Below are 13,744 nucleotides of genomic sequence, written 5' to 3'. Positions count from 1 at the left end.
GAGGATGAGACAGTAGAACATCTTATGTGAGAATGTCACGCCCTCGCCAGACAAAGAATGCAGGACTTTGGAACAGGCTATCTGTACCAAGTCTCTACCGAAAGAATTCAAAACGCTACCCATGAGCTCCATCATCATATCATCATCATATGGAGATGGTGGGAAAAGCTCTTGACTAGCGGGCGGATCTTTCCTAGGGGGTAACTGCACAAAAGATCCCTATAGGTCGAAGTGTATCCGCAAGGGCCTCCGAAAACCATAAGATAAGATAGATGATGGAACATTGCAAAACTTTTTACTAATAAAATTGTTTTCTTCTATACTAATAAATTATACATTTTACTATTTAAAGGAAGATTAATCTATTACTATCTACAATATTAGTAATTACTATTGTGTCTAATGTAACAATACAAGACTTTTTGTTTCTAAATAAATAAAATAAAATAAAACAATAATTTACTTATGAAATAAAACTATGAAAGCGGATTATATCGCGTATATTGAATTTATAATACATCCCGACGTTTCGAACCTTTTACAACAATACAACTATTATATAACTAGCCTTACTATTACTTGAAAATAGTTGTATTGTATAACTAGCCTTATGAACTCATTCATTATTTCATTATTTTTAGTATGTGGGTATTTTTGCACTTTGTAGTTTTTCCTCAGTCACCCGTTGCCCACGAACGCTGTAGAGGGTTCGAAACGTCGGGATGTATAGGTATTATAAATTCAATATACGCGATATAATCCGTTTACATAGTTTTATTTCATGAGTGACTAACCGAAAACAATATTATAATCATTTACTTGGTTGAAATATTCATAGCCATTTCCGATTACTTGAAATATTTTTAAGAGTCGAGTGCATTCTTCGGAATCTCTCGGGAGTCTTAGATGGACATACCTTCGTGTTTTCATGAAACATATAATCTTTGAAAAGCTTTGAAAAGAATTCTAAGCATTAAATTCAAGTATATGTCCCATTTCTACGCTAATAAAGTCAAGTAACTAAACAGAGATACTTGTTTCATATAGTTGACTGAGATATGTTAAGTTAAGCGTAGCTGTTCGTAACTACGAATTAGTTTATTACGCCGTATAAGAATTACCAATATTTTTTTCAGCTGTCAGGGGAATAGACAGCAAAGAAAGAGAAAATCATTTAAAAAAGTAGTCGTATTATGCCATATCCGTGCCAAAGATTTTGAAAAAAAATTATAAACAAACAAAAACTCACTGGATTCATTGACCAAAAGGGGAATAGTTAATCCATAAATAATGCCAAAAATTTAATTTTTATAAACATTTATTCTGTTGTAAAGTGACTCATTTGAATTCAATCTCGAGGGGTCGATTAGTAGCCACTGAAGAGATCCACCCATTACCTATATTATAGTTATATATTAGTAAAAAAACCGGCCAAGTGCGAGTCGGACTCGCGCACGAAGGGTTACGTACCATTACGGAAAAAACAGCAACAAAATCACGTTTGTTGTATGGGAGCCCCATTTAAATATTTATATTATTCTGTTTTTAGTATTTGTTGTTATAGCGGCAACAGAAATACATCATCTGTGAAAATTTCAACTGTCTAGCTCACGGTTCATGAGATACAGCCTGGTTACAGACAGACGGACAGACGGACGGACAAACGGGCAGACGGACAGCGCGCGGAGTCTTAGTAATAGGGTCCCGTTTTTACCCTTTGGGTACGGAACCCTAAAAACAGGTCGATATGGCTATACTATAAGAAATAGGTAAACCGACTTAAAAGTAAATTTAAGTGTTTTAATAATAACATGATTTTATGTAGAACTACGAACATCCCTATATATTTAACAGCCTCCCAGCCTAGACGATACTGACCCTGCCTAAAAAGCAAGAGGTCCTAGGTTCAAGTCCCGGTAAGGGCAATTATTTGTGTGTAAATAAAACCGATGAAATTGGTACCAATTAACATATGTCAAAAGGTCCGAGGATGGCATAATCAATTACTTATTTAAAAAAGAAGTCCATTTTCCAAACAAAATTGATTTTTTTATATAAAAAAAAATTGTCAAGCGTTTTATTATTTTACAGGGATTTTGAAGTCGACAAATCTGAAAGAAATTAAAATAATTTTAAGGTTATATTATTAGCTTTCATTTGATATCATTTCCTTCAGGATTGCTTAAAAATTGGAAAAGCTATTGAGCGGAGAACCAAATATGTGAATTATTTAAAAAGCTAAACTGCTTGCTATTTCAAAGCTAAACCACGCTAAACCCAAGATACTTTGAATTTTCGTAGAATGCTTCTGAGATTTTCGTGCAGTAAACTACACAGAAGACATTTTTTGCCTGTAAAAAGTATAATTATTATTATTATTATTCTTTATTTTTTGATATATTTGTATATCATCATATATTTGTAATTGTAATTGTATGTGTCATTCATGCATTCATAAGATACAAAAATATCAAAAAATAAAATATACATAAGCTTAATTTTATCGCCCTTAGCATAATGGTATAAAGTTTATACAGATAAACAGATGTTACATTTGAGACAAAATACCTAACAAAACTGACATATTACGTTGTTTTGCTCTCCTCAAAAGTTTGTCAAAACTGAGATTACTTGTTTTCTGCTTAAGGCAGCCGTATTACCCACTTATTCATAAAACTTTACAAGCCTCAATTAGGCAATTTATGTTTTATCCCTTTCTTACAAATATATAAGTCAAAATGACAAATTAGGACAAACGATTAATATTTATCTAATTGAGGCTTGTAGCGCGTTTATGAAAGATCTTATTAAGTATAAAATAAAATAGATTAAGATTAGGTATAAGTTAACAGAAAATCATTCAGTCGAAAACATAAAACTGTGAAGATTCAGCTTCTATGGGTTACTCTAATTATTACCTATACACCAATGGAGGTACTTGCAGGTACTCTGACTTGACTGATCCTTCACGATGTGTCCTCTTTGACTGCCTCGATCCAAGTGAACGAGTCTCACGAGCCAGTCCAACTGGCTTTCGTGCCCCACTACCTAGCTACCTACCGTGTTACCAGGTATTTTCCCAACTACCCCGTACTAATCGGGGTAACGCAATGATGTTGCCACATTATAATTATTATTCAACTGCTATCTGTCATATAAACATAAAGAAATCATGACAAAACTATATTTTTAAGATATTTAGATCACTACGGTTTCACTCACTATTATTTTTAGTAGCTTTTGGCGACATGTGTATCTATGTTGTTGTAATAATATAGTAAGTGAAACCGTAGTGATCTAAATACTTTTGAAATATGTCTCACGATAGTTTATTTTCGATTATATTTTTAAGCTTATACGGCGCTTGTTTCTTTATGTTTCTTCTTATTTAGTCGTAGTCTAAGCGAAGTTGTATATTTATGCGAGAAACAGCGGATTTTTTCCGTGACGCGTTAGCCACTGCCCCATAAGGTCAAATTAAAGTAAACGGACTTCTTTATTGCCTTCAAAGTGACCGGTTTATGTAAAAAGAAACTGAGATTTATCCTTATCGAAAAACTAGCGCGAAAAGCTTTTAGGTCCCCTACCTATCCTTGCGTTATGCTTTTAATGTAATTTATTTCTTGGTCGAAGTTGTAAATGGTGAATTTAGATGCCCTGTCTTGATTTGTTTTACTGATCATTAACAAGGTACGTTATTTTGTTTACTGATATTTCATCTTAGTTTTGATACAGTTGATTTTTCTAAATTTGTATTATTTTATGGACATGTGAGAAATAAAGTGTTTTTATTTTATTTGTAAGACAATTTACTTGAGATAATGTTTCGGAAGAAATAAAATTTGCTAATGACAATTAAATCATAGATAGCTTATGACACACCCAGTACAACTAAGTATTAAAAACTTCACGTGGCTCCACTTAGTTGCTTAATCCATTCGATTCCATTATACTTACAGAAACTGTTTAAATTTTTACAGGAATCACTTCAAAAAATGATGAATAAGCTGTATAAATTGGATCAGTCCACATAATTCTGTGTTTGTACAATTTGGAATAAGAATCTAATCAGAGAGGGCAAACACTGACTCCAGCAACGATTGGATGAACGTGCAAGTATCTAAACATTAAGGGAAATTGAATTAGGCATAACGATCGCTTTGTTGCCAATATTTTTTTGGCAATAATATCTATTAATATATGAGATTAGCTATGTCACGGACAGAGATGATGGTGAAAATTGCGGAATCAAATTAGATGCTCGTGCTCTTGATCAAACATTTTGTAACATTGCGAACACAGTGTGCACAGTCATAAGCTATTCTTGTACTAACTACACTTTAAACGTTTTTATGTAATACTTATTTATTGCCGCTACACAGTGTAAAGGTAGGAAATATTTAATTTATGTTAATGAAAGGTTGTCACAAACTGAATATTCTATTATATAGCCCAAAATAAAATGACTTAAATCGAATTACAAATTCTTAAGTAACATACTATCGTATTGCTTTTATTTTCTGTTACGCATCGTTAATTTGTTGTATTTTGACTTTGTTTAGTCTAAAACTCTAGTTAGGTATTTCTGTATTCAAAAATGTCATAATGTATGATGAATACTCATTATTACTTAATAATACCTATTCAAAGAATATCACTAACACCTTATAAAACAAAGTCCCCGCCGCGTCTGTGTATCTATAATGTATGTTCGCGATAAACTCAAAACTACCTACTGAACGGATGTTCCTGTGGTTTTCACCTATCAATATACTCGCAGTGATTCTTGAGGAAGGTTTAAGTGTAGTATATGACATCTACCTCAGTTTATAATTTATAAAGTATAATATTAATATATCTACTTAAAAAACACAAATCAAATGTATTTGATATAAAAATAATTTGATTGTTCCCAACGTTGTGATTTTTATTTATTAAAGAAGAAATTCTGCTCTATGAGTATTATTATCTTGCGATCTCTATAATTGCAAGAAAGTAACGTCAACAACAAGACTTATTTTACGGAGAACGGAACCCCAAACCGGTTCTGCGGTTAAGGCCGTTCCATCGGTTTGCCGCTGTCTTTGTCACATTTCGCAAGAAAGAACGGGAAAGAACATACGCGCCAAGTGAAGCACCGTATGATAAGTCCCTGGCGCCCGTGACCAAGTAGTAAATCTTATTTACTTAGGGAGGATCATTTGGATATGTCAGGTTTTTTTTATAAAATATAAGAGGCAAACGAGAGATCTATTTATACCTGTACATAATATTAATTCAAATAAAACTTCAGTTTCATTTGTTATATTAAAGGTAAAATTATCTTTAATTAGTAAACAAATATACCATATAGACTCAACTTAATAACTAAACTATCTAAATAAATTAAAATTAAGAGCTGGCAGCTTCCTCGCTCAACGCATAAGCATTGCAATTCAGCGGGGAAATGCTGTCAGCAGCCTCGGCATCGTGCAACTGGGGCGAGCATTAGAAATAGAGTTTTAGTTTTATAGGTTTATTCAAGTTAAAGATAAAAATTTTATAGCACTCACTATATTGTTGTCTCATAAATTGGCAATGTCCAAAGTTTCCAAAAAACAATTTTCAATTGGGCTTAAGTTTCACAGAACATTGTTGGGGTCAGCATATATTTTCATTAAGATTCCAATCCAGTCCCAAATCTCCCAATTCGTCTTCTAAATATTGTAATATCTCGTTATCTGTTGTCCGTTATTTTAAGGTATTTATGTAGCCAGTGAGCAGGTGTGTGTATCTTTTAAGAGTTCGCAATTTACATAATTGGATTCTGGAAAGCTTCCTTGTAAAAATCAACGTTTTATCACTCTTATCCAGGGAAGTTGCGGATGCAGATTTTTTGACATCCGCGGACGCGGATGCGGATGCGTATATTGAAATGCTCACATCCGCGGATGTGGATACGGGTGTCAAAATTAGGTACATAAAAACGCCAGATATTACAATTTAGTATTTTTATTAAAAAAAAATGAAACTTAGTATTTGAACAAGAATATAGGTGCGTTATATTTAATAAACAGTAACTTGGCCGACTTTTCTAGATCTAGACGATTTCGTTATAGGTAAAAAAAAAACTATTTACTGAACTATTCTAGTTCTACACTGTTCAATTAAAAAATCATCTTTTTTCTTATACCGCCTCTTCACCGCTGAACAAGGTGAACTGATCCGGGTGCATAGATTAATAGTGTTTTTTTTTTGATGAAGTGGATGTAAGTTCCTTTCGATAATGTGATAATAAAAAATAAATAATACATTGATAATGTGATAATACCTATAAATTGAGCTTTTTCACGATCATGTTCATCTTTTAAAAAAAAGTTCAAATCGCACTTTGCGCCGGCGCTGCAACTGGTTTTATTCACTCGAAACTGAATATCCGCAATTTACAACTTCTATTTATAATATTGTCTTCGGTTACCGCGATAGTTACTCATGAAATAAAACTATGAAAACGGATTATATCGCGTATATTGAATTTATAATACATCCCGACGATTCGAACCCTTTACAGCGTTCGTGGTCAACGGGTGTCAACGGGATGTATTATAAATTCAATATACGCGATATAATCCGTTTTCATAGTTTTATTTTTATTTATAATTTAACAACACTACTCAACACCCTTTGCCCTACAATCGCATAACTGTATAGTAAAAGTCCAAAATAAAACAAACTCGTCACTTCTTGTCGCTGTCCGTTACCTCTAAACTGCTCGATCGACGAATGACAAAAATGTTACGAGATTCCTAATGGCTAATGACGAAATAACCTAGCACTTACGCCGCCACTAAGACGTTCCTGTACCGACCTGTTGCACATCCGCATCCGCATTAAGCTCCGCATCGATTTTATGCGGATGCGGATGCGGATGCGGATTCTGAAAATAATGCGGAAGTTCCGCGGTTGCGGATGCGGAAGCGAATATTCGCAACATCTATCACAGTGTGTTCCGAGCAATTGTGATGTTTTTATAACCATTCATTATTAATAATTATAGTAGCTATCACTTTCGCCTAAAATATTATAATTTAGTTTTGAAATACAAAACTTATTAATATGTATAATATTCTTGTCGGAAAACAAACCTTCTTAATGCAACTTTTCATTCCAAGCTTCGAGACAAAGCTACTGCCTAATTAATACCCTAAAAAACCGCAAACAAGAATTCGATAACTTTTACTCTTACTAATAGTAACAGTACTTTCTTACCACTAGCAAGAGTAAAAGTTATCACTTAAGCACTCTTTAATGACATTTTCTTACACGAGTGGTTTGATCACAAGGTCAACGATGTTATACAAGAAGTCAAGGGCGAATCATTTTCGTGCATCGAGGGTTCTGAATATACTATAATCTTTTTTTTTTTTTTTAATACTACGTCGGTGGCAAACAAGCATACGGCCCGCCTGATGTTAAGCAGTCTCCGTAGCCTATGTACGCCTGCAACTCCAGAGGAGTTACATGCGCGTTGCCGACCCTAACACTCCTCTCCCTCGAGCTCTGGCAACCTTACTCACCGGCAAAAAATAATCAATTGTTTTTGTCATTGAGTCCGATGATAAATTAATAAATAGACACCGCGTTTATTTATTTATTAAAATGTTCATAATTTGATTTAGGCGAAGGCGACCATTTTACAAATATTTTTATTTTTTGATATAACGCTATACCGGTGTTTTGTTCATACTCTTTATTGTTTGAGATACAACAAATAAAAATGATGTCTTATATTTTTAAATCTACTTGCCACAGCAGTATGTGGGAAAAATATTGTTTGTATTTTATGGTAAGGGTAATCGCGTGCCTTCGAGTCATATACACGGAACCCTAAAAATCACCAAAATAACAGCCCACATTAAATTAGAAAACGCCACGAATGATGCTCACCAGATTACCGCCTGCGCTAGTGTTATAAATTTAAATGTAAACAAACACTGTGGCTTTTTATTTAAACAAAGTTTTGGGTTGTGAACACAATTGTACAACAATTTAAAAATGTTTAGCTCTTAACAGTTATATTACTCACGCATTCCGCAAAGTTTGCTTTCGCTTCAGTTTTTCTCTCTCCAAAGTTCGCAGAGTTTGCAGAACAGAAGTAGGCTCGGTGTTTTAATGCTCTTTTTATACTAGAACGGAATGAGTGTTCTGACCTTATGCATTATTCAACTGCGAGGAATCCAATAACTGTCACTGTTCCAACAGTGGTTGTTGAAAAAGGGTGCTCGGGTCATTGAGGGGAGGTAAATTTGTTTCGAGTAGAACTACCGTCATTAACCAGGGGATTGTGTAGCGAGAAACATAATATCTGATGTCGCAGTGCCCGCAGGAAATAAAGCTAGCTCATTGTGTAGCTTTGGTTTTATCTTTATACCGATTGTTTGGGATTGTAACGCTGCGTCTGGCGAACAACACGCAAATGCGAAGCGGCGCGGCGCGGAGCGGGGTGAATTAATCGTTTGATACCTATGGAAGTGTCCTACGTGGGCGATCTCGTTGCGAACGCGAACGCCATTTTGCAAAACCACCACTTGATAATTTTTTCACTCGCCTCTATTCAGCTTCAACACTCAAAACTGAACAAATTGTAGTTTTGTAATTCAGAATGTCAATATTTTGCAGTATAAAACCATTTATATAATATGTACTTATGTTACAAGCTTTCACGCTATCTTTATCTCTTACCGCCAGCGTAAATAAAATGTATAAATAGCGTAAACCAAAAATATGTTCATTCATTGAATATAAACTGGCCGCTGAGTTACGATGTTTGAGTTTCTATCGAAACATTCCGTTTGAATGAGTTGAAACTGGGTCATTTATTTTATTCTGGATTTCGTTGCGTTTTGTAGTTGCCGATTCAGGCAACAAACATTAAAAAATGTTGTCATTTTTGTACAGTTACAGTATTTTTTCATTATAATTGGTCCTATACATCTATGATGAAATGGGTTTATGAACATTGTTTAGAGATGTTGTTATTTTTATCTCGCACAAATATACATTTCTGATATCGTATAAATCGAGTGAACGGTTTACGTTTTCTCGATTCCCGAAATTGTATATCAAAATTTACGACTGCTAAGCTACAATCAAAACTTGCTTATTGTAAAGGCAAATTTGCCTTAGTCATTTATAAGGAAGATTATGTGCCGTGTATTTATTTATAACGCCGTCGGGATAACGCGATTACGGGATGTCAGCCTTGATAATTTATAATTGCTGTTGGGGTGCCATGATTTACTTATGTGGGAATACCTATATTTGTATCCACAATAATTCTGTTGTTGTAAAATTATAACATTTTTTTATGGTTTTATTGCAAAACAAAATTTCTAGAATTTGCGTGCATACTGCATACTAATAATGCCTAATAGCTAGAGATACGCCTAATACATATTATAGATGTATCCGTCACATCTGTCTGGCAGATGGCAGATGTATCTGACGGGCAAACCTGTCAACATTGATAGGTACATGGTCAAGGTATAATATGACTGCAGACAGATTTCGGTAGGCACATTTGTGTTTTTTAGCCACGGTAAATACGGTATTAAATAATATTGTAAGAGATTATCTCGTTTTAATTATTGCAGTTTTTATAGTTTTGTAGTCTTATAATATAATTGTATGTGTTATGGAGCAAAACATGTCAAGCAAATTTTTAACTGAAAAAGTTAACGTGAGTAAGAAATTTCCCACGCGAGATTGATAGCCATAACTTGTTATAAACGTACATTATGGGCCTTAAAATAATAAAGTGAAGTAAAGGTACAGCCAAAAGTTTTCCAAGTCCTACTTTTCCTCTGTCACGTGTATTGGTAAACTGAGTTGAGTTCCACACGTCAAAGGTTCGGAACGGAGCTTTGTATCTTATCTCTGGGTCCGATAGCGTAGCATTGTGTTGTTGGGTATTGTACGTCAGTTGCGTTTCAATCGCGGCCCGTCGGCGGAGACACTGAATACTTAGGACTGTTGTGTGTCATCTTTCACAGAACATTAATTTAAACCTAGCTGTGTCGCTAAGAACTGACGGGTATATTGCTAAGATAAGTAGTCTTACAGTATCGGGCGGCTATTTTAAATTCATTGTAATGAAATTCTAAAATTCAGCTGATTTTTTGAAAAATTTAAATAATAACACCATTGTAAAATTTACTCTGATCTATTGAGTAAAGCTTAATATTATGATTTACTACATTAATTGAACTTCATGTTCATTGATAGGTACCTATGTGTTTATAATATAAGGCCGGTTCGGGTGAATACGCCGAGGGCAACTCATAGAATTTCACCGCCACTGCTTGCATATAAATTGCGCATTTATCTGGTTATTTACCACACAAGTTTATAATTTTAGAGGACTTAGTACCTACCATAAATATCCTTTTTAAGAGGTGCGTGTGAAATTGTGGAAGGATGCTTATTTAACTGTAATTATCATGCAATAAACTTTAAAATGCTAATGTCATAGCGTGTAAGGTACCAACATATTAAAACTTTTGCAAACTTTGACGTCGAGGTTTGCATGTTTTTATAAAAGTCAATCTTAGTTACATACATACAACAGACGGATGAAAGATTCCTATGAAATATTAGGTGATAAAATTGTTGATAATTTAAATTCGCACTGCAATTTTATTGGTCACCTACGAAGCGCAGGTAACAGTTGTCGTAGTCGCACTACGTGTCCATACTACCCGTAGCGTGTCGAGGCGCCGCATTGAATAGTGTCGATGTAGCGGCCCCGCGACAACTTCTCGACTATCTGTTTCGTTTCCCGGCTCCGAGACAATTTAACTTGACAACGTGGACTCCGCAACAAAAGCCGCCTTGCCCCATTTACCGTTGAGCGCCACTCTCTACTAGCATGAGAACTCCAGATATTAAATGCTCTCCTATTTTAACGATATTAATGTTACATAATTTTCATTCCACCACAAAGCCACCTTAATGCTTTATATAACACCTTTTTCATTCAAGCATCTCCACTAGAGCACGCAAAAGTAGGTCACGAAGTCGCATGCTTGTTTACCTGATGCCGTACAGTAATATAATTCCTCGCTATAGGGTGAAATGATTACATTCCTTTTCGAAGTTTGGATTGGTAAATCACGTGATTGCATAAACATTTGCTCAGAGTTAGGAGCTGAATGAGTCCGAACTCGAGCGACGGCGAGCAAACATTTCGGAATCGGCCACTTCCATTTCGAGACATCACTTTTCACGTTACTGTAGTGATGTATGGGAATATTTGCAAGCGTTCTTTGTGCGATCGAGAACGAGTGTAAACACGAGTGCGCGGCTTGGCGGCGGCGGCGTCGAGATCAGGCGGGGAGGGTCGCGTCACTCGCGCGGCCGCCGCCGCGCGCTCCGCCCGCACGATGTCGGTGCGCGTAGACCATCGTGACCGAGACAGATTCTCGAGGCATTCTTCGCGCGCTTCCGTAGATTTAGCTTTTCCGAGTAGCTCAGCACGCGATCACTCATTTCGGTCAGTGCATTCAGCCCGGGTGCCGCGGGCCGCTAGCGATGATTTAATGGTGCCCGTGCGCACGCTGCGCTCAGCATCATGCCGCGTGGCTCCAGGAGTGCCCCACCGGCTGCGCCGGCACCACTCTTCGGCTGCCGAATGCGATCGGGCACGCCGCTCGCGCCGGCACACGCTGGAGCTGCCGCACAGCCGCGGGCCGTCGGTACGCAGCCGGTCGCCGGAGCCGCAGCCGCCGCCGCCCGAGCCGGAGGTGCCGCCCGAGGACGCCGGCAAGGAGGCGCGCCGGCGGCGCGTGGTGGCCGCCGTCGCCGCGTCCTTCTTCGCGCTGGCGGTGGCTTCAGTCCTCGTGGTGGTGGTCACGCTGACCCACAGCTCTGTACTCCGCGCTCACAACCAAACGGCCAAGTACTACACGTTCTCCGTGCCGCCGCACCATCCTCTCAGTGAGCCCCGTTCATGTTGCCCCACCGTCGCCCATCCCGCTTCGCATGCGACTGTCTCCGACCCTGAGTGCCAGGGGCTGCGAACGTCGCCGGGTGCCTGCGCCACACCGCCACCACATGCGGTACATATTGTGCAGTTCATACACGAACAGCTTTCGGGCTCAAAAAAATGCTAAGCGTTCACCTGGCTCTCATTAAACACCACAATGATGCTACACGGATTAGATTTTATAATGCATTTGGAACGAATTGAGGTTAGAGTTAGAAAGCTTGCGAAAAGTTTCGGGATCATGGTTTACAGAGGGGTGTAAATTAAAATCCGAGCGGTAACGCTGAGCCTTTGTCAAATTAAGCCTTAGTAAACTGACTACACATGTACGCACGTTCGCAACCCCCCTTCTGCATGATAAGTTAAAGTAGATGTCAAGTGTTTGTTATGGTTACTGTTAATTATAAGGCTAAACCTAATACGTACGCCTATTGCGTAACCTCGGTATATTGGTGTTATTAATTTATAGGTTGTCGGGTGTATGCTCATTTATCTTAAGTTAGAGCGAGGTCTGTTCCGATACACCGTGTCCACGCAGTATTCTTCGATGCCAGACCATAATTACACAATTAATAACCTATTGTCCATTAGTCCTTATATACATCAAATTTGCTAACATATAGCATGTCACACATTATTACATTTTCTTCAAATACTTATATATTGTACTTCATTAATAAACTATGCCTGTAGTGCTACGCCGTAGCCCGTAGCATTGATTTCCGGGTATGTATAAAAACTCTTCGTCGAAACGTGATGACAATATTTTATAATTAACGGTTATTGATTATGTTACTTACTAAAGACCATTTTATAAGTAACATTTACCTACACTGATGCACATTTTATCTTGCGTCTGGATATTTATATTTTCTTTCTTGAAATCCTAAATTCAGAGGAGTCAATTATATTGCGAATTCTAAAAACATTATGTCCCTAATTTTCCTAATTGTATAAACAAATAATACACCCAAAACTTGAACTCAACAGACTCTTGGCTCCGAAGCAGCAGTTAAGAAGATGAATTAAAATAATTTCTCTCGATTTAATTCTAATGCTTGTCCTAAATCAGGGCACAAGGCCTCTTTACATACTCGTACGAGTAAGTATGGCTCGTAATGCACATCTGAGTAAACACCCATCCCGGCGCCGTAAGTATCTTGCGTACTTAAATTACTCGTTAAATATATCAGCTCGTGCTTCGTGCTTCGTGCTTATATGCATTCGAAGGTTTTATTTACAATGAGCACCGCGTAAGCACCCATCAGGAAATATTTCCGTTGTAGACGCGAGCGCTGGCGAGTGGAGCGCTCAAGGGAACCAACTACATTCAGCAGCATAAAAGTATAGGTACGAGTAGCTAGGTGGGCAAGGTATTGAAAATAATCAGCGAGCTCTTTTATTCTCTTTAGAATAAAGTTGTGTGCAGATCATTTTGAACACCTCGCCCGCTCAGGAACTTTTACTGCAGACAATACCATAACCTTGAAATGTATCAATTCAAATTTTAACAATTTTTATAGTCTTTAGGACTTAATCATAGCAATAGCAAATTAATCATAGCAATACAAAAGCCAAAAATGATAGTCATCATATAATACAGTTATATTTTAGCGGGCTCGATTTGCTCCATAATAAACGATAGCTTTATAGATTCACATCAGGGTGAGTAGCCAACGTGCCAATTGTTAACGCTCCGTAGCGAACGAAACGCAACTGTCA

At 37.0% G+C, this 13,744-nt stretch overlaps 1 protein-coding gene across 5 annotated transcripts in view; it reads left to right on the top strand.

The window, feature by feature from the left end:
• The window catches only part of LOC134743582 (atherin), a 207,776-nt gene that overhangs the window by 139,679 nt on the left and 54,353 nt on the right, over positions 1-13,744 (top strand). The window contains exon 1 of one of the 5 annotated variants that reach the window (XM_063677136.1): positions 10,698-11,935. The exons of 3 other annotated variants lie outside the window; for them this stretch is intronic. In XM_063677136.1, coding sequence (XP_063533206.1) covers positions 11,421-11,935 — 515 coding nt within the window. In that variant the 5' untranslated portion in view covers positions 10,698-11,420. Of the gene's footprint in view, positions 1-10,697; positions 11,974-13,744 lie in introns of those variants that run through there. One more of the 5 variants, XM_063677140.1, reaches the window with a different exon arrangement.

The sequence above is a fragment of the Cydia strobilella genome, chromosome 8, assembly GCF_947568885.1.
Source record: "Cydia strobilella chromosome 8, ilCydStro3.1, whole genome shotgun sequence".
Classification (NCBI taxonomy): Eukaryota; Metazoa; Arthropoda; class Insecta; order Lepidoptera; family Tortricidae; genus Cydia; species Cydia strobilella.
The sequence above is the reverse complement of the archived record's forward strand: the minus strand, read 5'-3'. Positions and strand labels throughout refer to the sequence as shown.